At 44.1% G+C, this 27324-nt stretch overlaps 1 protein-coding gene and 1 long non-coding RNA gene across 2 annotated transcripts in view; one reads left to right on the top strand and one right to left on the bottom strand.

Moving 5' to 3' along the window:
- The window catches only part of DRC9 (dynein regulatory complex subunit 9), a 36427-nt gene extending 9103 nt beyond the window's left edge, over nucleotides 1–27324 (top strand). Inside the window, exons 2-10 of the mRNA XM_077826158.1 lie at nucleotides 2905–3052; nucleotides 6126–6373; nucleotides 7717–7845; nucleotides 12092–12173; nucleotides 17922–18083; nucleotides 20626–20700; nucleotides 23952–24083; nucleotides 25506–25607; nucleotides 27130–27324. Coding sequence (XP_077682284.1) covers nucleotides 2905–3052; nucleotides 6126–6373; nucleotides 7717–7845; nucleotides 12092–12173; nucleotides 17922–18083; nucleotides 20626–20700; nucleotides 23952–24083; nucleotides 25506–25607; nucleotides 27130–27264 — 1213 coding nt within the window. The 3' untranslated portion in view covers nucleotides 27265–27324. The remainder of the gene's footprint in view (nucleotides 1–2904; nucleotides 3053–6125; nucleotides 6374–7716; nucleotides 7846–12091; nucleotides 12174–17921; nucleotides 18084–20625; nucleotides 20701–23951; nucleotides 24084–25505; nucleotides 25608–27129) is intronic.
- On the bottom strand, nucleotides 6858–22604 carry LOC144270004 (uncharacterized). The gene is made up of 4 exons (XR_013347092.1): nucleotides 22523–22604; nucleotides 17946–18065; nucleotides 16022–16112; nucleotides 6858–7793 (listed from the first exon to the last, which is right to left on the bottom strand). It is a non-coding gene; the product is annotated as an uncharacterized LOC144270004 (long non-coding RNA).

Here is a 27324-nt window from a genome sequence, read left to right as displayed (position 1 = left end):
AGCTTCCTGGCAGCGGGGGTAACTGACTGGGGAAATGGGTTGGCTTCCCAGGTCCTCTCAGAAAGGAGAAGGGCTGGTACTTTCCTTTGACTTCCCAAAGGCCTAGGACGCTGGTTTTTGTGGGCTGTGGAAGCAAACAGACTTTTTGTTTGGATTCCTTTAGCTCCCCTCTTCCCTGCAATTTGCCTTGAACAGCACAGCTGGAGGCCTGAGCCTAGACTGAGAGGCAGCAGCAGTGCCCACCCTCTCCCCAAGGGGGTGCTAGAAAGGTATAGCCTACTACAAGTGTATAAACAGGAGCGTGCTAAGACATGAGAGAGAATTGTTTCACTCTTCTCGGCATTGGTAAGGCTTCAGCTAGAGTAGCGTGTCCAGTTCTGGGCACCACACTTTAGGAAAAATGTGGAAAAACTAGAGAGAGTCCAGAGGAGAGCAACAAAAATGCTTAAAAGTTTAGAAAACCTGACCTATGCAGAAAGGTTAAAAAAACTGGATGTTTAGCCTTGAGAAAAGATGACCAAAGGGGGACCTGATAACTCTTCAACTACATTAGGAATTGTTATAAAGAGAACTGTGATCAATTGTTCTCCAAGTCCACTGAAAGTAGGATAAGAAGCCATCCACTTAATGAGCAGCAAGGGATATTTAGGTTACATATTAGGAACAACTTTCTAACTCTAAGGGAAGTTAAGCTCTGGAATAGGCTTCCAAGGAAGGTTGTGGAATGCCCATCATTGGAGGTTTTTAAGAACATGTTGGACAAACACCTGTCAAGGATGGTCTAGATCAGTGGTTCTCAAAATAGGGAAACTTGTTCAAGGAAAGCCCCTGGTGGGCCACACTGGTTTGTTTACCTGCGGGAAGGGCAGCCAGCACGTCCCTTGGCCTGTGCTGCTTTCTGCAGCCCCCATTGGCCTGGAACGGCGAACCACGGCCAGTGGGAGCCAAGATCGGCCGAACCTGCAGACGCAGCAGGTAAACAAACCGGCGTGGCCCGCCAGATGCTTTCTCTAAACAAGCGGCGCCCCTAGTTTGAGAAGCACTGGTCTAGATATTGTTGGTCCTGCATCAATACTGGGAGATGGACTAAATGACCTCTTGAGGTCCCTTCTAGCCCTGCAGTTCTATGATTCTGTAGAGTCAAACTGAAGATGCCATCAGGGGCTAGTTAAACCTCCTGGAAAGGATTAATATCTTCAAGGAACATACTCCATGAAACAGAATGTCAAGAAACAGACAAATTAAAAATAGAGGGTCCTTTTACTGCACCCCACCTTTTGTGATGCTGAAAATCTGGTAGGCCTGAGCTAACAAATTATATTCATCTTCTGCCTATTTGAAACTAATTTCACATTCTAATATTAAATTATTACAGTTTCTTCAAGTCAGGAAGTTGCTGAAGAAAGTAACTCACTCTAACTGCAGTGCAGATACAGAGTATGGCTGAATCTAAACCTCTTTAGAATTCATAGAGCATAACAGTGCCTCAACCCTATTAATCACAGGTCTGATCCATTTCCAGAGTGTGCTTGCAGACTGGGATTATAATGTTCTGCAGACTTTGAGTGTTTGTTCAAGAGATTTTAAACATGGCCCAAGTCCAACAGCAGACAGAGAAGGACTAGTGGAGACTTCTATTATTAGACTTTATTGTAATACCCAGAAGGCCCAATCAGAATCAGGGTCCTATTGTGCTAGGTTGCTGTACAAACACAATCTCTTTTGTGTGTGTGTGCATGCATGGTGGGGGTTTGTGGGGGTGGGAAAGAGGGTTGTAACATGGACCAGAAGCTTCTATTCAAATACCAAATAATAATTCTGGAAACTTACTTAGCAAAAATAAAGTTTGCATAAGATCTTGACTGGCATTTGTTCCTTTTTCTTTAAAAATAACCTGCACAAATTAATAGTTTAAATTGTATGAGAATCTCAGCACAATCATGTTTATTTTGCCTTTTAAAAAACCCACTGGCTGCAAAAAACTAAATCTAAGACACATTCCTCCTGTTTTATTGTTAAAAGAGATAGTGTGATTAAAAATCCTGTGTATGTACAATAAAAATGTCTTTACCTATGTTACAGTTTAGATGACAAAGTCAAAACTGAAATCTCTACTTTTCAAGCTACTAACATACTTTTCTCACTGTTTATGGTGATGTTTACTTATGTATTTTGCTCAGCTTGGACAAAGAAAATAGGCTGGTCAATTTCCATTTAGCTTCAGTGTAGTCTAATGCTGTGTTGTTTGATTTGCAAACGTGGCATGGGAATGCTGATTTGTATATGAACATACTTTTTCCATTTGAATTGAAATAAACTTGTTCAAGATTTCAAAAATAGGAGGTGAAAGTTAATTTCCTCAGTCCATACATAGGCTCTTGCCCTGATTTTCAAAAAGTGCTGAGCTCCCAGCAGCTCGTATTGAGGTAAATGGGATGATCCAAAAATATTCCAGGTAATGATGAGGAACAGTTTAAAGCATAAGTTGGCAAAAGTGCAGCTATGGAGTTCAACGTAGCTAGCAGGCACCTTCATTTTGAATATGGATGGGGAGTCTACAAATCTCAGCACTAAATGCTCCAATCTGAGCTGGGGGGGCCAGGCCACTTGACCCAATTTGGAGTATTGCGCTGTAGGATTCAGGCTGCCCAAACATAACTAAGATGAGGGTGGCTGTGAAACTATTTTGTTAATGTGAGTTAAGGCTCCCACTATGTTCAAATGCAGCCCTTAGGGGAGCATGATTTCTGGGGTAATGAGTGCAGGATAGGCTATACAAAAAATAGAAAAGAGATGAAAGGCTGCAGATTTAAAGCTATTTCAGTATCTGCTATTACTTAAACTGCTGTTACGAAGTCCACGCTGTCTCTCATTGTCGTCACATGCTGTGCTTGTTCCTTTTAGCAAGAACATGGCAAATAAAAAGATGGAAATATTCTCCCCTCTGGAAGCTGTGCAAATCTGTGCTGTGCTGGAGGACTGTCTTGATCAGCTTGCTATTCTTGGATATATTATGCCAGTTTCCTATGAGGGCAGGACAGACATCAGCAATGTAGGTGCCTCAATTTTTTTAAATTCTCTGATTTTCCTTCCTGTCTTTATGCTACAACTTCTTACCTTCGTTTGACTCCTCTTAAAAATAAATGTTGATATATTTTCATTGTAAAGTGCCCCACAGCCCGTGAGAGAAGGAACATTCTGTTTGCCAGAAGCTGGGAAAGGACGACAGGGAATGGATCACTTGATGACTACCTGTTCTGTTCATTGCCTCTGGGGCACCTGGCACTGGCCACTGTCAGAAGACAGGATACTGGGCTAGATGGACCTATTTGGTCTGACCCTGTATGGCTGTTATTATAAATGCATCATCTTGTTCAGCTGTAGACTGATTTTAATACTTATATTTCAGTAGCACCCAGAGGCCCTAATAAGGATCCCATTCAGCTAGGCACTGCACGAACATAAACAAAAACATGACTCCTATGCCAAAGAACTTACAATCTAAGATAAAAGTCAAGATGCAAAGGAGTAGGGAAAGGAAAACGATCAAGCATAGCTAAGTTGTATATACCTATATGCATTCTCTTTTTAAAAAGCAAAGAACAGGATTTTCAAAAACACTCAGTTCTGATGTAATTCTGCTCCCACAGAGGTCACTCATGAAACTCCCATTGACTTTAGGGGGAACAGAGTTGGGCCAACACTGAACATTTTTGAAAATTCCACCCTAGATCTATAACTAACCAACTGCCCCTCAATCTAGAGTCATTAACTGGCTGATTTCATATTAGGCATCACAGCATAAGTGGGTCTCGAGGGGAGATTTGAAAGAGAGGGCAGCTCAGAGGGGTGTTCCATGCATTAGAGGCAGCCTAGTGGAAGTGCTGAGATGTTTTTGGAGAAGGAGGCAGTTGCAGGGGATGGTAGAGTGGCGAATGAGGTGATAGGACACAAGAGTGGGCCTAACCACCTTGAGAGGCAAATAGTTTTCATATCTGCTATCACCTCAAGAATCTGAACATTTACTGAAGGCAGCAGCCAATTTCCAGGCTGAGCAGTTATGAAACTTTTCCTTATGAGTAAGGAACTCGAAATAATTGAAGCATTATGACTGAGGTGGCATAAACTACTGGAACTTAGTTTATCTGGTGTAATGCTGCTTCTTTTTATTCTACTCACTAGATGCCTAAAGTATCAGCAGAGAAAGAAAGAGGAAGAGTAAAGTAAAATTTAATTTTGTATAGCAGTCCTTTGTCTCTTATCTGTTTTCAAGAACAAGAAGTCTATTATATGGTGACAGAGAATACTCAGGTTTCAGAGTAGCAGCCGTGTTAGTCTGTATCCGCAAAAAGAAAAGGAGGACTTGTGGCACCTTAGAGACTACCATATTTATTTGAGCATAAGCTTTCGTGAGCTACAGCTCACTTCATCGGATGCATTGAAGGAGCTGTAGCTCATGAAAGCTTATGCTCAAATAAATTTGTTAGTCTCTAAGGTGCCACAGGTCCTCCTTTTCTTTTTAGAGAATACTCAGAATCTGAAGTGTGTACTAGATTCAGAGCCTGACTAATGCTTAAGCCATACAGTAGAGGGCACTCCTTCCCTGAAAAGAGATCTATGGACTAGATCCACCTGTTCCCAGATATGAATTCTCATTCACTGAATAGCGTGAGGAAAGCTTCTGATGTATTAGCAGTGAACGCCCACAGAGAAAACACATTCCTAAGGATTCTAGGGGGTTTTCTCCTCCTGACACACACGTTCACTGTGTGATAGTGTCAATGAAAGTCACGCCCAATACAGAGAACAGCTATGTGCTAATTCCATTGCTCTGTGATTTTGTCACTGTTTCCCATCCTCTATTTTTCAATTGTAAATTGTCAGTTTCATTTCAAGGGACCCTATCTTCTGCCTAGCACTTAGGCATGCTATTGCAGCTGTAGAAGTCAATCATAGTTATGACATTTTATATAACACTAATCACAGTGTCAGCTGATAATTCATTAACTTTCTCAATCAATGACTAGGGCGCACTGCTCCATTTCATGTGCCCCCCCAGAGGAATGGAGTGTTTCCATTTGCTGAATTTAGTGCAGTTGCCTCCTACACTGTGCCACAAAAATAAACTTCTAGTTGACTGAACAAAAGGCACCTCATGCACTTTACAAACTCTCCATCCTTTGGCAATTGAACTATCCCAGGGATTTTAAGGTACCTGTCAAAGTGCCTGTAGATACTACATTACATTAAAGCAGTTTCTTTGCCACGCTCAGGTTTTTCTGGAGCTCAGTCACTTAGATTGAGATTCAATCTATTTTAATATTGTTAATTTAAAGTAATTTTTTTTATTTGCACCTGTCTGTATACATTTAGTGTATACAATTTATATACCTATTCACACAAATACACCTACACACCTCAGCTGGTTAACTGCCCTAACTCAATGGAGCTATGATAATTTACATCAGCAGAGGATCTCTGTTTGTTTTCCAACTCATACCTTAGGCTGCCCTAAAATATCCAAAATGTTTCCATATAGCTTGTTACGAAGGTAGTGGCCAATATTTTGAATTTCCCCTCCTGATTCTTGTTGTATTTACTCCACCACACAAAACCGCTAAACAAACACATTCACCCAGCACTTATACTTCTATTAAGAAGGCAGCACAACGCACAGTGATTGATATAGAAATAAGGCAGGCAGGCAAGCTCTAGGTGATGCTGGTGGCAATTAAATGAGAAATAGATGACAGGGTGACCCTTCCTCTCTCCTCAGTCTTCACCTTGGTCCTTGTCCTGCACCAGCCTTTGCACATGCTTAATTTTACACACTTTGAATAGTCCCATTGATCTCAATGGGCCTATGCTCCTGTGCTTAAAGTTAAGGAGGGATAAAGGTCTTTGCAAAATCAAGCATACATTATAAGTAAAGATTGCATTATTTTGGATATCAGACTCCCGTCTCTTTGGTGTGTAATTTAATACACTCTATCAATGGCTGTAGGCATGATTCTAATCTAGTTTACTGTTTAATCAACTTTTTCCTCTTCTGTTACATAACATTGCAGAGTTTTTCATTTCTCTTCTGTCCCTTATGCACATAAATCTCTTTTGTTCCCTTGTAGATTGATGCCCAAGAAATTAGTGAAATCACCAAGAGCCAGAAGGAGTTGGGGGTTAAGTTTGAACAGCTCATGTCAGCAAAGTCAGAGAACAGGCCAACAGTTCCCTCTGAGTCACTGAAGTTCACAGAACTGGGGCAGCAGCTGCAGGAGACAAGTGGAGATCTAAAAAGGGCCAATCATCTTTTTAGTAGGGCTGCAAAACAGAGTGCTGTGTCCTCCGATAACCTCAGAAAAGTTCAAGCTGATAGGTGAGTGATCAGAGAGGACTGTGGCTTTTAATGAGAGGTGCCAGATGACAGACCTGAAGACTGTGAAGTCCTTCATTTCTCTCCAGAACAGATAGCAGCAGTATACGCTTCCCTTCTCCTCCTTGCTAATGTACTTCAACCCTAACCTGGAGGGAATAGGGAGTTTAGTCTTCAAGACCCTGGCTTCTGCTTAGACTGACAGCAAGGAGGCCATTTACTGTGGTTTGGGAACTAGGATACCTATCCATCAGGGAATGGACTGACACTACCAACTAATTTCTCAAAGGTTTGCAAAGTATGGCCTAGCATTAATGACTTTTGGTCACTTTAATAGAATCCAAACTGATGACCTTTCAATAATTCATCCCTGGAGCCATCCAGTACTGGTGTTTGAATGTTTGGAATCAAGGTTTCTCTAGCAAATATTAGTTTATTAGTGAAATTAGTTTAACAGGCTGAGCATTGTCTCTTGAGCTCAGTCAATTAATGTCTCATATGATGTCACTGTAGCACTGTTACTACTGTGCACTCGATCCTGCTTTACAGAACAGCTAATGAACACCAAGGCCAAGATTTTCTTAAAAAAGGGAAGATGATGTTAGCCCATATTTTAGGCTCCTAATTAGATGGCTTGATTTGAAAGAGTGCTGAGCACATAGCAGCTCATTGATTTAAGGAGTCTAACATTAGGTGCATATATTACAAAATCTTGGCCTGTATAATTAAGCAGCAAAGTCAAATGAACGAGTTCAAGGAAATTCAGTGCAAAAAAATTCCCAAATGAATGCAAAATTGCCACTGAGAATGTAATCACATATTCATCAGGAAATTCTACATGCTGGTAAATTGTAAGCTCTTCAGGGCAGGGACCATGTTTGTGTAAATGTCTGTACAGCACCTAGCACAATGGGTTTCCATCTTGAGTGGGGCCTCTTAGTGCTACTGTAATATAAAAGTTAAATGATAACTCAACCACACTGTATGTTCTTAAGGCATAAACATAACTCCTCCACCATTCTACACAATATTCCAGATGCACAAGTGGGAGTTATAGTGGGAAACCTAACTCTGTCTACACCAAAGGTTTTGCTGGCATGGGTAAGGGGAGTGATTTTTTTCGCACTCCTAGCCATTATAGCTATGCCAGCAAAACTTTGTAGTGTCGACGAAAAGCCTTGGATTTGGTGTAAGAACCTGAACAGAAGAGAAGCAGGACATTACGTTACTGTAACTTTTTTAGCAGTGAACAATAACAGGGTCTGTATGTTTGAGCCAGGCATTGAATTGCCAGAAAATAACATCTTTGTCTAAGCTGCTGTTGTGTTCCTCGTTCTTGTCGGCAGGCAGTATGTGAGCGATGTGATTGCAGACACTTTGCAGGAAATGCAGAATTCAGGAACGTTTCAGAGCCTGTTGCAAGCTGTGCAGAGAGAAGAGGAGAAGAAGTTTAACTTCTACACCACCATCATCAGGTTAGGGTTGTGTTAGGCATTTTCCCAGCTTCAATCACCACTGCTCCCGAGTACATGTTCTAACTTACAGTATACAAGAGAACATAGCTTCTTCCATCTGAGCATCGCTGTGTATTTCATAAACATTTACTACATTATATTTAGGGAGAGAAGTCACTTCTGGGCCTACTGCCCTGTCTACAGTGAGAATGCCCCCTCCTGCCCATGTCCTGCCACCAGAATGCTACTGACATGCTCCCTGTCTCCTCTTATGCTACTGGGGACTGGGAGCACAGAGATGGCAGAGCTGCCTCCATCAGCAGAGAGTTACCTTAGACAAGGAATTGGCACACAAAATTGCAAGCCCATTAGCAAGAACTTTTAATGAATCTGTAAACTCAGGGGTTGTACCATATGATTGGAGAATTGCTAACATAGTTCCTATTTTTAAGAAAGGAAAAAACCGTGATCCGGGTAACTACAGGCCTGTTAGTTTCACATCTGTGGTATGCAAGGTTGTGGAAAAAATTTTGAAGGAGAAAGTAGTTAAGGACATTGAAGTCAATGGTAAATGGGACAAAATACAACATGGTTTTACAAAAGGCAGATCGTGCCAAACCAACCTGATCTCCTTCTTTGAGAAAGTAACAGATTTTTTAGACAAAGGAAATGCAGTGGATCTAATTTACCTAGATTTCAGTAAGGCGTTTGATACCGTGCCACATGGGAATTATTAGTTAAATTGGAAAAGATGGGGATCAATATGAAAATTGAAAGGTGGATAAGGAATCGGTTAACAGGGAGACTACAGTGGGTCCTACTGAAAGGTGAACTGTCAGGTTGGAGGGAGGTTACCAGTGGAGTTCCTCAGGGATCAGTTTTGGGACCAATCTTATTTAATCTTTTCATTACTGACCTTGGCACAAAAAGTGGGAGTGTGCTAATAAAGTTTGCAAATGATACAAAGCTGGGAGGTTTTGCCAATTTAGAGAAGGACCGGGAAATCATTCAGGAAGATTTGGATGACCTTGTAAACTGGAGTAATAGTAATAGGATGAAATTTAATAGTGAGAAGTGTAAGGTTATGCATTTAGGGATTAATAACAAGAATTTTAGTTATAAGCTGGGGACGCATCAATTAGAAGTAACAGATGAGGAGAAGGACCTTGGGGTATTGGTTGATCATAGGATGACTATGAGCCACCAATGTGATATGGCTGTGAAAAAAGCTAATGCGGTCTTGGGATGCATCAGGAGAGGTATTTCCAGTAGGGATAAGAAGGTTTTAGTACCGTTATACAAGGCACTGGTGAGACCTCACCTGGAATACTGTGTGCAGTTCTGGTCTCCCATGTTTAAGAAGGATGAATTCAAACTGGAACAGGTACAGAGAAGGGCTACTAGGATGATCCGAGGAACGGAAAACCTGTCTTATGAAAGGAGACTCAAGGAGCTTGGCTTGTTTAGCCTAACTAAAAGAAAGTTAAGGGGAGATACGATTGCTTTCTATAAATATATCAGAGGGATAAATACTGGAGAGGAAGAGGAATTATTTAAGCTCAGTACCAATGTGGACACAAGAACAAATGGATATAAACTGGTCATTGGGAAGTTTAGACTTGAAATTAGACGAAGGTTTCTAACCATCGGAGGAGTGAAGTTTTGGAATAGCCTTCCAAGGGAAGCAGTGGGGGCAAAAGACCTATCTGTCTTTAAGATTAAACTCGATAAGTTTATGGAGGAGATGGTATGATGGGATAACATGATTTTGGCAATTAATTGATCTTTAAATATTCATGGTAAATAGGCCCAATGGCCTGTGATGGGATGTTAGATAGGGTGGGATCTGAGTTACTACAGAAAATTCTTTCCTGGGTATCTGGCTGGTGAATCTTGCCCACATGCTCAGGGTTTAGCTGATCCCCATATTTGGGGTCAGGAAGGAATTTTCCTCCAGGGCAGACTGGAAGAGGCCCTGGAGGTTTTTCGCCTTCCTCTGTAGCATGGGGCACGGGTCACTTGCTGGAGGATTCTCTGCTCCTTGAAGTCTTTAAACCACAATTTGAGGACTTCAGTAGCTCAGACATAGGTGAGAGGTTTTTCGCAGGAGTGGGTGGATGGGGTTCTGTGGCCTGCATGGTGCAGGAGGTCGGACTAGATGATCATAATGGTCCCTTCTGACCTTGGTATCTATGAATAAGTGTAATCCACTGGTGAGTGTGTTACAGGTTCCCCTCTGTAGTGATCTTCAGCAAATAGGAGTCTGTTACAGCCCCAAGTACAGCTCAAGCTGTAGGTCGTGCTTTTTGGCTCTGGAGGTCCTCAGTTTAATCCCAGGTGTATCAGCCAAGCTGGCAGCTCTCACATGATGGGAATTCACCACCAGCATTTTCCACTGTTTTAAGGCCACTTTGCTCTGTGTAGCAAACAGGAGGCAATGCTGCGATTTGCATGGGTGAAGCTTACCTTGATTTCAAGCAAATGTAAGCACCAGTAGTGCACACTGTGGCTTTAAGCAGCTACAGTGGTGGCCACCAACAGCTGTGATCAAGGCAAATCCCCAGTGCAGAAGAGGCCTACGTGTGAAGTGTCTAATTTCCTCAAATGGATACTTGCTGCGTACAACAGTTGTCCCCTATCTAAAACTAGAGGGATCTATTCTGCTTCCCCAGGCAGTGGACAGAAATAAAATGAGTGGTGATTATCTGTGGAATAACCATCGGATATTTCAAGCAGAAAATGGACAAATTACTACACCTGAAAATGGCATCTCAGTTTATTCTCCACCCATTAGACGTGTCTAATCAGTGCTAAGGGTTCACCTTCCTTTGCGCTTTTTTGGAGTGAGCCCTATATGTCTTCCAGTAGAACATGGCTTCTGGTTTTTGGTTTTGTCCAGTCGATAAAAACATCCCAACACCAATAAACCCCAGAAATGGTTACATGTATCTAAGGGTTTGTCTAAACCCTTAGTAAAATGTGGACTAAAGAGGTGTGATTTCTAAAGCGCACCAATATGTTGTGGATTAATCGGTCTGTGTAGACACTAAGGGTTCCTTAGTGCGCTTTAAGGTAGTGCTGTTTGAAACAGTACTATATTAAAGCGGACTAGGGAACATTACAAAGAGATTATTTATTGCAGTATATACAAAAGCCCGGAACCCCCCGGATTTCTGGACATCTACAGAGAAATCTAAGTTTGATTTTTAACTGTCAATGTGTGCGTCTAAAAGTAGTCTTATGGAATGTATGTTGGAGTGTAAGCTCTTCAGGGCAGGGACTTGTTAAATTGCTTAATGAATGAAGTGCCATATGCACCCATGGCCCTGTATGGATATTAGATTATAAGCATAAAACCTTAGGAAAAAATCGGAGTGACAAGGGCCACGGTAACACAAGCTGGAAAGCTACCGGCTATACATGTTAAGGCACAGATTCTGTTTTTTTCTTCTTTTGTGAAGGGAAAATGGGAAGCTTGTGCAAATAAAAAAAAATTCAAATTGCCCATCAATAACAGAACGTATGCCTGCACCAAAGACTACCGTGATTTTGTTTTAAAATGTAAACATCTTTGTCAATTTTGGTGTCCATACATCTCCCCTTACTGATTTGAGAATATGAACAGGTTTGTTTTTTAAAATATACTTTTCAGTTCACCCTTAACAAAAATAGTCTTATACAAAAACTAAAGCCCGTGTAATCTGGAAATGGGCAGTGATTAGGGACATGCCCCTACATTGAAATTTGTGGGATTTTAGTATAAAAGCTGTCCCCAAATAGTAAGATTCTTTCCTCCATCCTCTCAACCAAATAAATCAAGTCTTTGTGGAATCTGTACAGGCTTCTGTTGGAAGAATTCTACATTTTTTGCTTCATTCTCCCAATCAGTCCCACCTGTCTGGCTCAGCAGTGGTACGTGAGCTATGCATACATCACTGCACTGTGGATTTATTTACCATGTCATCAGCTCTACAATCACATCCCAGTTTGACTTTCAGATACATAGCCTCCCTGAAGCTTAAAGTGGACAGAAAATTGCCTATTTGCCAACCAACCAAGGAAAGATGGCTCACCCTATGGTACTGCAAAGTCCTGGGGAGCTTTCCAACCTACAAGCTCTCAGGGCAAGCAGGAGGAGCAGGGCTGTGTTTTGTAAGCTGCAACACTGCATCAGAAGGGAGGAAGTTCCCTTCCTGGGGAAAGCTAACCCTACTTTCTCGTTCTGTATTCAAGGAATGTAGGTTTTCCCTCTTGCTTTTTCCTCTAGGGAGGAGGAAGGAAGGAAGGAGATAAAGTCCCTCCAGAAACAGCTACAAGATGTCAAGAAAGAAAAGGATTTAGAACTTCAGGTAAGAATATTTGAGATGGGCAGCATGCTAAAGAGGAAATGTGTTACTGAGCATGCCCAGACTGGGACCTCTCCTTCCTAGGGAGGTTCGCAGTCTCCGATGAAAGGGTGTGAGCACACATGTAACATTCTCTCATTTTGGGGCAGGCAGGAAAAATATAAAGAAAACAAGAGCGAGTATAGCTACATCACCAGTGTTCTGGGTGTTGAATGATCGTTAATTACTGTCAAAGCACCAATCAGTGCTGTAGAGATATAATAGTCTCTTCCTCAGGAAGTTTACAATCTAAGAGAGACACAGATCAGATCTGAATGCAGTGGGAAACCCAGAGGATGGTGTTAATTGGGATCGGGATGGCATAATAATCACAGGGATTAGTATTTGAAGGCCTAGTAGAATAAGTAGGTTCTAAGGAAGAAGTTAATGAAGATGGTGGGGACATAATATTCTGTGATAAAGGGTTGATCCAGGCATAAGGGAGAAAGCATGAAGAGGAGAGAGTGAGAAGGAAATGAAGGGAGTGATGCTGCTGTACACTGATGGAGTGAGGGGTGTGCGAAAAGAAACCAGCAGAGATAGAGGCAGAGCCATGCAGGGCCTTGAAGGCAAGGACAAGAATCTGACACTGTGAGGAGGAGGCAGCAGAGAATCTGTATAAAAGAGTGATCTGGTTGAGTGGCAAATGAGGGTCATTTTATCAACAGTATTCTTGATGGACTAGAGGTGAGCGAGATGGAAAACAGGGAGTCCAGAGGGGAGGACTTAGCAGTAGTTGATCCAGGAGATTACTTGGGTGTGGAAGAACATTTGAAGTTGAAGGCGCATTGAGGAAGGGCTTCTTTTTATAAAAGTTGAAGAGGAAGAAGCAGCAGGACTTGGTGAGAGCCTAGATGCGCATGGAAGAGCAAGAGCCACTGAAAAATGCCCCCATGGTTGCAAGTCTGACAAGGATGGTATTGGTATAGGAGAAGAGAAGGTTCGGGAGGAAAGACCAGGAGCTCAGATATAACTGTGTACAGTATGGGGAAACAGCAGAAACTTCAAACGTGATATCAATGAGACAGGAAGAAATGTTGAAGTGAAAAGTAGATTTGAGAATCATCAACATAGAGGTGCTAGAAGAGACAAATGGGGGCAGATGAAATAAATAAGTGTAGGAGGAAGAAAAGGAGGCGACAAAAAGAACCCAGGTGAACCTTGTAGAAAGGAGGAACCACTGAAGGCAATATTGAAGGAACAAATGGTTACAAGGTAGGTAGTGAACCAAGGAAGGACAGACACAGGAGGTCAAAGGTTTTCCAGGAGAAATGGAGAGTGAGGATTACTTTTCTAGAGGATTTCAGTGTCTTCAGTTTGGCACTACGTCTAAAGGAATCTGAGGTCAGAGACTAGTCTGCAAAAGATAGATATTTCTAGATATAGAATTTTTATAGAATAGATATTTCTTTTCTGTTGCTGAAACTGGGACTCAAGCCTATATCCAGGCCCTAAGGGGGAAAACGGAACAGCTTAAAAATCTGTTGACCTCTGTTTGGCAGTTAAAAGAAATAAATTAGTTGTTTCATTTGGCCTCAGGCAGTGTGGCAGTCACCTGAAGATTATATTTTGTCCATTTCTTAGCACATGTTGTCTCCTCCCATTCCGATTCAGGACCCCCATCGGGTAATGCTCTCCATGCACTCTACCAACATAAGGAGCAGAGCTGGTGCCAAAGTCAGTGCTCTAGAAGCCCAACTTACGCATGATGTTCTGTTTTAATGTAGTTTCCACAGCTCTTTCCAGCGCTAGGAAAAGCGCATCACCCGCTGGAGCTTTCTTTGGCCTCAGCTTTGTTAAACTTTTTTGCGTTGGCTGTAGGTGATGATCCTGTTTTTCAGCCTTTACCTTCTAATCTTTGAGTACCTCCCTTCCGTCTTTGCGATCAGCCTCACAAAGTGTGGCCTGCAGTCATTTTCTTTCCAGCTTAAAGTCCTCTTACAGCTTGATCCTTGATAACAAATCAAGCTGAAGCTACTTTCAAATCCTGCTTTCCTCCCATTGCTAAAAAATGACCTGCTCTGATTAGGTCTCCTGGGAGAATGATTTCAATTCATTTCATTGATGAATTTCTGATAGGCAGCTTTAACTGAGACTTTAATGATTTGGCACATTGCCAACTAATTAAAAAAAAGCATATTGATTATGGAACATTTTGAGCAGCGACAATAGATGGAGGTAGGGCCTAAAGCCCCCCAGCAGTCTCCAGTCTTTGGACTGAGTGTGAAAGAGAAAACAGAAGCAAGCAGGTACAACCACGGATTTAGAAAACAAAATTCATTGTTCTGAGTGTGTTCCTTGTATGTTCTTCTTTTGAGCTGTGTTAGCTCTTAACAAGACACTAATTAATAACTCACAGGGCTATTTTGCTGTTTTTCTCTCCTAATTCTCTGTAATGAGTCTCAAATATTCTTCCCTACTGATTTTGTCCTTTTGGCAAACATTGATTCCTCATTCACCTGTATTTCTAATAGAGCTGAAATTAACAAGGCTCTTTTTGTTCTTTCCCTTTTCTTTGTGCACCGGCATCATTAATAACTTTAGTTCAGCTCTAGGAATAAGATTTATTCATTTAGCTATAGCTGCTGCAGTGGTCACTTACATTTTGTAGCTTTTTTTTTTTTAATTTTTCATTGATGAAGTGGTGATATTCTATACAGATTATGATGATTAATTATTGAATGCCAAAAACTGTGCTTATGTAACCTTAAGGTTGCACAGTCAGTATCCAAAAGTCAGGCAATGAAAACTTTTAAGTTCCAGCAGCGCTATTTACACATCCTGTAGATTTTACGGTATACATTTTGCTGCAATCAGTAATATAGTAGACTACATACCTTTAGCAGAAAAACAATAATATAATGTTTTGTGTGCAGGAGAGTAGGTTAACATTTTGATTGGGTACTTAGCTTTTATTCATTCTTTTCTGTATAGGTTCTTATCCCATGCTCAGCACCTTAATATTAATGCAGCACTAGAAAGGGCTCAAAGTAGCATGACCAACATTTGTCACGTTTGTTCTCTCATCCTCTTGCAGGGAAGAGAAGTGTGTGCAGTGTAGTAGTTTGTTTCAGAAATTTTTACAACCCCCACCCCCATGTGTTTACCGTAGAGCAGCCAGGTCACGGTAACTTGCCTCGAACTTGGAGTGGAAGGTGATGAGGTTTGTGATGGTCCTTAGTTCCTATGGGAGTTCACGCCACAATCTTGGTCTGGACCCTGAGAAAGCTCTGTCCCCTCATTCCTTGTGGTTATAGCCTTAATGTTACCTTAACCATTTCTTGGATTTAATTTCCTAATGCTTTTTAAAAAGGAAAAGAAACGATCCAGACTGACGTGTCTTACAGACTTCACAAGCTCTGCTGGCTTTGCTTTAGGAGTTTGCAATTTCCTTAAAACAAGTATGCATTTAAATAATGGCACACACAAGCACAGTATTCCTCTATCTACGTATACACCTGTATAGAGTTAAGGAAATTTCCTACTATGCATGCTCAGCATGGGCCCAGTCCAGAGCTCATTTAAGTCAATGGACAGGCTATTATGGACTTTGTTGGGCTGTGTTGGCCATTTTCGCAGGGCTGTCTCTTTGGTAAATCAAAACAAGTTTCTTTCAAACCATAGAATGACCCTAATCTTCAAGGAAAGCCTGATCCATGGCATGTTTCAAACTTCAGCCCTTTTTGGTATAGTCCTGTTCTATAGAAGAGTAGTTAGAATGTGTATATAATTACAGTGGGGCAAGTATGTGTTTCAATTCAATGTGTCGGTTTTAATCCATAAGGCCTTAAAATGGTTTGAGGGCTGCTTACCATAGTGAACCCCACTCTCTGTGTGATCCTGCTGCAGTTGCTATCAGTGGAAGGGTTTGAGCTGGACTTCCATTCCAAATGTTTTAGGGGTCTGCAAAAGGAAAAAAGGTTGAAAGCCACTGATAATGCAGCTATGTGACAAGCTCCCCCTTCTGTCTGCTGGAAGCACAACAGCGCCCCCACCAGCTGCATTGTTTCATACGGAAGAAAATACAAGCCATTACCAGATGACCTTGGTATATTATGGAGCATAAATAGGTCCTGTCTCTGCTTGTTATAAAGTCATTTGTCTCAAGTCATATGACAGCAGTTGGGCTGTAAAATGATCTTTGGGCTGAGAAACCTTAAAACAATTATGGATGCATGACTTTAACACACACACAAACCTCAGCCAAGGGCCCTAATTATCTTGAGCCTTATATCACAGTTTGCTTTCCCTCGCTATATCTGATGGGAGTGCGCGCGCACTTTCCCTTTGAGGGTTCCAAACTCGTCTGAAAAGGAACTCTCTTCAAATGACTCATGCGGCACTGGCCTTTAAACACCGTGCTATGGAGCAAGCTGTTTTCTGGGGGATCTTCCCCTGTTTACACAGTTAAGGAATGCGGTGGTGCTTGAGAGACAAGATGGGAGCCTTCAAACCACTTAAATAATACCAGCACTTCGGTGTTTCAGCTTCACCTGATGAATGTTGAACCCACTGTAACATGACAGCAAGCAAACAGGAAGAATCTGGTTGAGTAATCAAAGGCACGTGGCACAAGAAGTAGAACCAGATGCATTAAGCTCAGTCTTACGTAACTGCAAACTAGTCTGTTATGACCTTTTGATTCTTAGCACGTCTTGTGCTTTTCATATTAAAGAGAATTCTCCTTTAGTTACGATCCTGCGTTTCTAATCTTCACGGGTTACTCCGAGAAACCAAGTAAAACTAAAAAGCCCAATCCTAAACTTAATCATTCTTCAATTCCCCAGTGCGTTCAAACATCTTGAAACACACTCAGCCACAGACGTCAGCTCAGTACCTTTCAACTCCGGAGTCCCTTCTGCCAGGGGACGCGCTCAGACACAACTTGCAGCTGAAAATCTCAGCTCTCCATTGTAGTGAGAGTGTGCAGGGAAGGGATGATAGCACATAGCCTGCTACTTTTTCTCAGCACTCCTTACTCACCCAGCGACCATGTGCCTTTTAACAAAAGTTATACTATCCGCCCTGATCAGCTTTCAAAGAAGTAGTGGCCCATATGAACAGAGCAAGAGTCAATTTTCACCTGTTCTTAAATTTGCTTTGCAATTGTTTAGTTTTTCGGGTTACATGAAAACTTCCATGCAAGGAGCCCAATATTCTGTGCAACTAAAGAATTAAACCATAGCACTCTCACAACCGAGATGTCATTTTTTTTTTTATAGATGGGAAACTGAGGTACAGAGGTTGTGACTTGTCCAAGCTCACACAGTGGGTCTGTGGCAGAGCCAGATATAGACCCCAGTTCAGGAAACTACTTAAGCATATGCCTCATGTTAAGCCATTGAAATCAATGGAACTACTGAAAGTTATGCAAGTGCTTAAATACCTTCCTGAATCAGGGCTCTAGAAGCCAGGTGTCCTGGTGACTTGTCTGTCACTGCAACCTCTAGATAGATAATCACCCTTCCTTCTTTGTTTGCTGCCTTCTATACGGTTGGTTAAAAATTAGGTTTCTCTTTGAAGCTCATGTTGAACTTGGACAACGCTCTGGGGGAGAGTGAAGCCTTCAGCCCTATGATTTTGAAACATGTGAGGTGGGACACAGGTGAGTTTACCTGGAGTAGTGGGCACAAGAAATGGGGAGGTGACTTGCATTTTGAAGCTTGCTTTTGTGCCCCCCGCATATGCCCCTCCCTCCCGCCTATTCCTCAGAACCGGAACGAGATGATTGCATACCTCAAAGATCAGCTTCAAGAGATGAAGGCCAAGACAGACATGGAGAGCCGCTATGTGAAGAAAGACACAGAGCTCCAGATCTACCAGACCCAGAAAAAGTGCAGCAACGCAGAGAGTGACCTGTTAAATGAAATTGAGGTAAGCACCGTCTTTAGGCCTGTTTGTAAAGCATCTCCAGCTAGCAAGGCGAGAGCTGGCTGCCTGCAGATTGCATTGCCACTAAACAGCCAACATGTAACTCACCATGCAAAGAGACGTTTGTGTTTTACATACAGGTGGCACAAGCGTCTCCGTCTCACCCACCACCTTGACTCCTGAAGTTAACAATAAGACAGAACCGGGACTCGGTGGGCAGCGCAGAGCTGCCGAGTGCAGCCTCACACTCTCATGGCTCTGGCAATGTCGTGATTGTACTACCTCATCGTTAGGTCATGTTTTCCTCCTATTCTCTAAAACCATGTGGTGGTGTTCTCTGTAATTACAGGACAAGGACAAAGCTGGTCAGCTGCAGGTTTCCACTGTTGATGACCTCAAACAACCAGCCACTTCTATTCAGCTGTGTAGGGAGGGGACAGGCCAGAGGCTGCTCATTATTTTACCAAGCTCACAACAAATAATGGGGCTGATGGGATGGCTGTAACCATTAGCACTGGTAGGTGGCTGCTATGCGTGCCCCCTGACAGGAGAACTCTACCACAGGAAGAAGTGTCTGGTTGGAAGGATCCCCCATTCCAGGAACCCATCCCAAGGGTGCAGGTTGCAGAGATCACCCAGCAGTAGAATTGCTGCAAGGATTTAATGATTTCTGGATGAGTCCTCAGGCAGGGCCTCTATGCACATGTATACACAGCGTGTGGCATGACCATACACACTCCTCCATTAGAGGAGGCTTGCAACTGGAAAAAAATGGCCTCCTGGCTTTGTCTGCCTCCTGATGGATAAGAGGTCTGGGTGGTTTTTAAAGATAAAAGGGATTTCTTTTCCATTCATTTTTTTAAATGAGATGTTCAGGTCCTGTCTAGGCTGGAAGGTTCTATGGTGCCTGGACAACTAGTGAAATGATGACACGACAAGAAGCAAGCATGAAAGTTGAGCATTTGAGAGGGGAAGGAGTTTTTAGATAAACAGATGTTAACAAAAAACAGTCTATCTTCCGTGCCTAATGAACACTCAGGAGAAAGGATGAATCTTGAAGAGACAGCACCCCAGCCCCTTCAGTTCAGGTGTGAGAGCTAACAGTATACTGCATCTTCAAGTCAAGTGCGATATACATATATATTTTTACCCCTCGATGCCTCATCTCCCTCCTCTCAGCTTTTGGCTTTCTGCACCCAGAACGGAGTACAAAGGAGAGAGCAGCGCAGAGTGCATGGGGAGAAGGGCTGACTCAGGCTATGTCTACACTACAGACCGCACAGCTGTACCGCTGGAAGGTCTCTATGGCGGTAGGATAGAGCTCTCCCGCCGGCATAATTAAACCACCCCCAACGAGCAGCAGTAGCTATGTCGGCAGGAGAGCCTCTCCCTCTGACATAACACTGTTCACACTGGGGCTTGTGTCAGTCCGGGGGTGTTTTTTTCACACCGCTGACTGACGAAAGGGCTAGTGTAGACAAAGCCTTAGTTCTGGGCTCCCAGTGGTAGTCGCTAATGAAGGGATGCAAGTGGAAGAGCGGCTAAGGTTTTGTCTACACTAGCACTTTTATTGGTAAAACTTCCTTTTGGTCAGCGTTGGGGGGAAAAAAGACCCCCCCGACTGACAGAAGTGCCGGTGTGGGCAGCGCTATGTCAGCGGGAGATGCCCTCCTGCCAACATAGCTACTGCCGCTCGTTAGGAGTGGTTTAATTATGCTGGCGGGAGAGAGCGGCTACACGGGAGACCTTACAGCGTCACGGCTGCAGTGGTATAGCTGTGCCACGGTCAGCTCTGTAGTGTAGACATAGCCTTAGATCCTCAGAGCTGGCCGCACTATTGCTGCTGAGTCTTGTGAGCTGTGCTACTGGGCTCTGCAGTGCTGGGCTCCGCCCATGCCACCGGTGTGATTCGGCTTTCTGGAACTCCGCCCCAGGGCCATGGCCCTAGGAAAAGGAGAGGCGAGTGAACCCAGCACCAATGCTGCGATAGGTGCTGGAGGATGGAGAGCAGTATGGAAGGCAGAGGGTGAGGGGAGAATGTGATGGGGTGCACCAGCGAATGGGAAAAGGACTTGACTTGCTGATCGCAGGTGTAGGAGGCTAGTAAATGTGTTTTCCCAGGGCATCAATACAAGCCCAGGGCTGGCTCTGAGGAGAGGGGGCTGATTGTGATGTATGCACAGTACAGGTGCGCCCCTCTTCCATGATGCTGGACATGCCTTAGTGCAGGTATCTGTGCACATCTAGGGCTGGGGAAGCTCTGGGCCAATGCTCCCAACTCCATGCCATGTCACTTCCCTCAACAGCCAATACCACATCACCATTTTGATGTGGCTAATCAGCTCCCCGACCCGTTCGTTCCTGGAGTTCACTCTCTTACATAGAACTGGCTTTTTACTGACACTGCAGCGCAAGGGCCTGTCACTTTCAGAAGTGCTGTCCATTCACCACTACAAGCAGTCGCTCACCAGCGCACCTCCTCGCAAGGTATGCGTACATGCCTGCCAAGATAGCCTCTGACCCGTTCTGTCTTTATTGATCACAGATGCTGAGGATCAAAACTGATGAGGAGATTAGAGTCCACATGGAGATAGAAAATTTCCTCAGGCAGCAACAGATGGTGGGTGACTCAAATGTTTTCAATTAGCACTTAAGGCAGCAACTTACAAAAAAATCACATGAGCTTATTCCTATGGTAGCAATTAGTGTCTTAAGGAAAACAGCTAATGTCCATCTACTCCTCAACCAGCTTCAAGACTGTTGTTGGAATTACCATTTGCCCTAAAAACATAACACTGGTTACCTGAATTTTGGATTATTTTAAATCAAAACTGAGATAGGACAGATTTGTTCATCCAAATACTGTGGATTCTCCCCGCACCACAAGATGTTCAGGTGATTGGGCTTTAAGTTGAAGTACATTCATTGCAAACAGGTCAGACGTCCAGCAGCATCATGAGCTGGCGTTAATACATGCAGTATAACTACAGCTTCGCAGGCCCAGGTATTGCACGTGTAAAGTAGGACACAGGGGACAAGGAAAGACTTTATAGAAATCATCAATCTGTTTTTGCTTTATCCTAGCCTGGGTAGGATAAATGTCAATTCACAACTCTTTTGATAGACTCAGGTAGCACACAATCCATAATGTCTATTATATTAATTCAGGTTGCCCACGATCCATAATGTCTGTTGTATTACTTTATACAGAAGAAAGGACCCAAAGAGTCAAAGGTGTTAACACGACCCTGAAACTGTTTAACATTAAACAGCATTGGACAAGGTTCAGGGTTTGCTCTATAGAGACTTCAGCCTGCTCAGTACCATGGCAAACATGCCATTAAAATCCTTTATAACCTTTTATTAAAGATACAGAAAAAGGAGGAAAAGCAGTTAAAGCATTTGAAATGTAAGGTATGAAGTAAGGTTTTAATTTTAACATCCCTTGTTCCCTTCCTTTAAGCTGTAGAGAGTCTTTAGAAGATTTGCAAAAAGAAAAGGAGTACTTGTAGCACCTTAGAGACTAACCAATTTATTTGAGCATAAGCTTTCGTGAGCTACAGCTCACTTCATCGGATGCATACTGTGGAAACTGCAGAAGACATTATATACACAGAGACCATGAAACAATACCTCCTCCCACCCCACTCTCCTGCTGGTAATAGCTTATCTAAAGTGACCACTCTCCTTACAATGTATATGATAATCAAGTTGGGCAATTTCCAGCACAGATCCAGGTTTTCTCACCCTCCGCCCCCCCCCCCCCAAACTCACTCTCCTGCTGGTAATAGTGGTCATCGGATGCATGGTTTTCTCACTTGGATTTGTGCTGGAAATGGCCCACCTTGATTATCATACACATTGTAAAGAGAGTGGTCACTTTGGATGGGCTATTACCAGCAGGAGAGTGAGTTTGGGGGCGGGGGGGGGGGGCCCGGCGGAGGGTGAGAAAACCTGGATTTATGTTGGAAATGGCCCACCTTGATTATCATACACATTGTAAAGAGAGTGGTCACTTTGGATGGGCTATTACCAGCAGGAGAGTGAGTTTGGGGCGGGGGGGGCGGAGGGTGAGAAAACCTGGATTTGTGCTGGAAATGGCCCAACTTGATTATCATACACATTGTAAGGAGAGTGATTACTTTAGATAAGCTATTACCAGCAGGAGAGTGGGGTGGGAGGAGGTATTGTTTCATGGTCTCTGTGTATATAATGTCTTCTGCAGTTTCCACAGTATGCATCCGATGAAGTGAGCTGTAGCTCACGAAAGCTTATGCTCAAATAAATTGGTTAGTCTCTAAGGTGCCAGAAGTACTCCTTTTCTTTTTGCGAATACAGACTAACACGGCTGTTACTCTGAAACCTGTCATTTTAGAAGATTTGTTTCCAGTAGAGATAAGGAGGTGTTAGTAGCGTTATACAAGGATCTGGTGAGAGCTCACCTGGAATATTGCGTGCAGTTCTGGTCTCCCATGTTTAAGAAGGATGAATTCAAACTGGAACAGATACAGAGAAGGGTTATTAGAATGATCCAAGGAATGGAAAACTTGTCTTATGAAAGGAGACTCAAAGAGCTTGGCTTGTTTATCCTAACCAAAAGAAGGCTGAGGGGAGATATGATTGCTCTCTATAAATATATCAGAGATAAATACCAGGCAGGGAGAGGAATTATTTAAGTTCAGTACCAATGTGGACACAAGAACAAATGGATATAAACTGGCCATCAGGAAGTTTAGACTTGAAATTAGACGAAGGTTTCTACCATAAGAGGAGTGAAGTTCTGGAATAGCATTCCAAGGGGAGCAGTGAACACAAAAGGCTTCAAGAGTAAGCTTGATATGTTTATGGAGGGGATGGTATGATGGGATAGCCTAATTTTGGCAATTAATTGATCTTTGACTATTAGCAGTAAATATGCCCAGGGGCCTGTGATGGGACACTAGATAGGGTGGGATTTGAGTTACTACAAGGAATTCTTTCCTGGGTGTCTGGCTGGTGAGTCTTGCCCACATGCTCAGGGTTTAGCTGATCACCATCTCTCGTTCAAAATGATCCCACCACTACCACCATGTCAGGGTTCCTTCCCCACTCTGAACTCTGGGGTACAGATATGGGGACTCGCATGAAAGACCCCCTAAGCTTATTCTTACCAGCTTAGGTTAAAAACTTCCCCAAGGTACAAACTTTGCCTTGTCCTTGAACAGTATGCTGCCACCACCAAGTGTTTTAAACAAAGAACAGGGAAAGAGACCACTTGGAAATGTCTTTCCCCCAAAATATCCCCCGGGGCTGGAGCACTCATGGGGAAAAATTGGTGGATGCTCTGCAGCCAGCAGCAGCTCCCCGTCCAGCCCCCTCACCCCAGCTCACCTCTGCCCCGCCTCTTCCCCAAGCGCGCAGTGTCCCCGCTTCTCCCCCTAGCTCCCAGTGCTTGCCGCTGTGAAACAGCTGTTTTGCGGTGGCAAGTGCTGGGAAGGGGTAAGAGGGGGAACGCGCTCAGGGAAGAGGCGGGGCCGGGGTGGGGATTTGGGGAAGGAGTCCAATAGGGGGAGGGACTTTGGGGAAGGGGTTGGAATGTGGGCGGGGCAGGGGTGGAGTCAGGGCAGGGCGGAGGGTGGGTTGAGCACCCACCGGTGCTGGGAGAAGTTGGCGCCTATGCTGCAGACCACGAGTGGCTCAACACTAGCTCCAGGATTTTGGCTCTTTGAAGGGTTGGGGTATGCTGAGGAATTGCTGTGCTGTGTAACGTCAATGTTACTCTTACAGAAAGACGGCAGACTGAGCAGACGATAGAAAGTTTTCAGTAGCATTACTAATCCTTCCTGGTGCATTCTGTCCGCTGTGCTAAATGTCAGTCTGTCTCCCAAACAGAAGTTGGAAGAGAAGCTAGAATACTGGATGGAGAAGTATGAAAAGGACACGGAATCTAAACAGCAAGAACTGAACACTCTAAAAGCATCCAAGGCAAATGATTTAGCAGCACTGCAGGAACTTGCCAAGCAGGTATGAGATCAGCAGTGGACTAAAGGATTCAGTGAACCAGCATGTCACTGCCCAGGCAGCATCCCAAAAGCTGGGCACTTCCCCACCCTCACTCTTTTCATTCACCCAGAACAAGGGAAGAGAACTATGGGGAAGAAAAGATTGAGTAACCATGGAACTGTTCAATTGAACAGGCAGGAACAACCCAGCAAGTGGTGTCCGGAGGGAGCCACAGGGGGCATAAATCCTCTGTTCTCTACAGGTGACTTTGGTCAAGAAATGCCATTGTTTGTTGTTTTTCCTATGGCCGTTTTGGATGTAAGAGAGTGGCAAGTAATTGAATGGCTATTGTGAGGGGCAAGGGAGGACAACTCCCTTCCCAATGTGTGCCTCACCTTGGGTCACACAAGCCATTGCTAGGCCAGGGGAGAGGGGCTTCGTTGAATTTTAACACGCTTGCTTTCATTGCCGGCGACCGCTGGCTGCTGCAGACTAAGGGCTCTCTCTGAGAGCTTGTTGGCTGCCCTACAGTTCGGACTCTGGGGGCAGGAATAGCAGAGGCACCGAAGCGCTTGCGTAATTCCCTCCTGTGGGCGTTAACTAAAAGGTTCCTAGTTCTAATCAAATCACTAGAAATGACATATTGTCGGTGTTGTAATGATGCTCACTCTGAACCATGGTAACACCCTGTTAAACAGAAAGCGCTGATGACAATATTCCTGCAGAATCTCTCTCAACAGAAGCTCACTGTGGAAATGATTGTTCTGTTTCCGATATTTACATGGCAAGGATTTGTAAACATGTACAAACTTCCTAAATAAGTAGTTAAAAAAAGGTTCCTAGTTCACATTAACACAGTCCTGTTGAAGAGGGTTACACTAGTGCACACTATTTGTCCCCACCCCGGTAGTCAGAACTGCGGGGCAGCGTGCACATAGCTTAAGTTTACTGAGTTCTAAGCGCCTGCTTGTGGAGTTAGAGGACACTCAACTCCTTGCCCCATCGAGCAACTCCTCTTCCATTCTGCATGTAAAACTTAGGTCAGTTGTCATCCCTATGTCCCAATCATTCTACCACATCCCCATGTGCTTGGGGTGACTTCCTACCAACACCTGTTCCACGAGAAGCCGCACAAGACACTTTCTGCAGCATAACATCAGGGGGTTCGATAAGTTCAGGCAATGAAAGGTTTCAGTTAATGGGGCAACTTACTGCTTTACGATGGGGAACACAGTTATACGCAGCATTTGCACTGCAGAGCTGGGACAGCTCACAGGGAAAGGAACCGAGGGAGAAAGGCCCGTGGTTTGCACATCAGCCCCCATGGAGAAGCTATGAGGGACAAGCCTTGTACAGGGAGCTCCAGAATTCAAAGTCATCATGATGCCCTCAGTCCATTTCTAAGCGAAGCATGTTCTAGAGCGTCTCTGTGCATTTCTGCAGTGCCGGTTATTCGAACAAGTCATGATTGAGGATCGGGTGGAAAAGGAGGCAGCAAGAAGAAAGGTAGAACAGGATGCGTTGGAATTAAAGAGCGTCAAGAAGGTAAAAGGGAAAGTGCTACCAGTGACATGGCTCATTAATGATCTGTATGCGAAGTGGCTCCTTTCAGTCAGCAACACGTAATAAAGGGTTTGGCCAGCATGGCCTGGGATTAGCAAGCGCTTCCATTGCGTGAGGAGAAGAGAGGTGTCTGCTGCATGTCCAAGCTGCTGTTTGTTCTCCCCACCCTTCCAGTCCCTCCCTGGGTAGAACAGCCACACAGTTAATAGCCACCGACCGAATCAGAAAGGAAATAAAGGGGAAAAGTCTTGGCTCCCAGAGTGAAGATTCGGGGGCCTTTTGTCCATCACACCATGTGTGCAGCAAGGATGATGCCACAGAGGGAGGGCTGCAATGTAATTCCTGCCCTCAGTGCAAGAACCTCACCCCACAAATGCTCTGTGCGTGCTCAGCACACAGACTATCCCATAACCTAGTGACTACGCAGGCCAGGAAGTGCAAGGGAGGAGCCCAGCCTGCTACAGCTTAGGACATTGGTCCCTTTACAGCAGGTGCCACAGTCTACACTGTACCTGGCAGCCTTCTTGCTTTCAAGCTGCCTCACACTGGCCTTTCACAGGGTTTGTTGCAGGGTCACTGGTGCTGGGTTTTTTTAATGTGGCTAAGGAAAGTAGCATTGAAGTACTTGCTGAGAACAAGTACAGGCATGTCGGACACAGTGGGGGCTGGGAGTACCAATTACACGTGCAGTCCCAGCCTAGGTGGGCAACTGCGTGTGCACATGGGACTTTTTGAAAATGGGGCCCCAAGAGCTAATGAGAGACGAATATTTAACCATGACCTGCAAAAGGAAGGCAGGTGGAGTTGGACCCATTGTTAGCTTCTTTAGGACAGGTTGGGTTTTAAGCATTTCTAATATAAGGCAGACAAAATCCGGAACACTGAGTCTGGCCTTTTCTGCTTTTGCTGGAAGGACTCACTGGGGTCTCCTCTGCTCTAGCCTTTTACTTGAATAACACACTGAGCTAGCAGCTGAACCGGGTGCAGCCCGTAAGCTAGCGTACGAAGCAGCTAGTCTATAGTCTAGACTGCGTGGAAGTCTTATCGAGGGGTTTTCTGTAGCGCCCATCACTTAGTAGCTAAGCACTTACGGTTGGAATGTTTCCAGGGCAAAGGGTTGGTGCACATGGAGCCCGCTCCAATAGCTCTGTGCTGAGGAGAACGCTGGCAGCTGACACCGGGCTGCTGGCCTAGGAGAAGCTGGCGGACAGCAGACTTAGGGTGGGATCCAGGTTCAGACACTCCCAGTGGGTGCCTCTGGAGTAGGCTGGAGATCAGAACGTGTCGCAGAGCAGTATTCCCTGGCACTCTCAAGTTCACAATTTGGATTTTCTTGTAATTTTCTTACATAAACATATCAGAAAGCCCGTCCCTTTTCCCACAGCACTGAGCCGATGGGGCGGCATGTTGCGATGGCAGCTGACTTCCCCAAGACCAGCCGCTCTGAACAGGGAAGTGTCTGACTTGCTTTGGAAAACTAACTCTCCCTCTTTCCTGCTTCCAGCTACAGGCCTGGTGGAGAGGCACAATGGTTCGCCACAACATCGGCCCCTATAAGGCCATCAAGAAGCCTAAAGAGGACGAGACAAATGGCAAAGACAAAGGGAAAAAGGGAAAAGCTGGAGCTAAGAAAAAGTGATGGCCATAGAATCCTGCTCTCGTTAGACTCACAGGGCCCTGGAAGCTTTGGACTCTCATC

The sequence above is a fragment of the Eretmochelys imbricata genome, chromosome 9, assembly GCF_965152235.1.
Source record: "Eretmochelys imbricata isolate rEreImb1 chromosome 9, rEreImb1.hap1, whole genome shotgun sequence".
In the NCBI taxonomy this organism is placed as follows: Eukaryota; Metazoa; Chordata; order Testudines; family Cheloniidae; genus Eretmochelys; species Eretmochelys imbricata.
The sequence above is the reverse complement of the archived record's forward strand: the minus strand, read 5'-3'. Positions and strand labels throughout refer to the sequence as shown.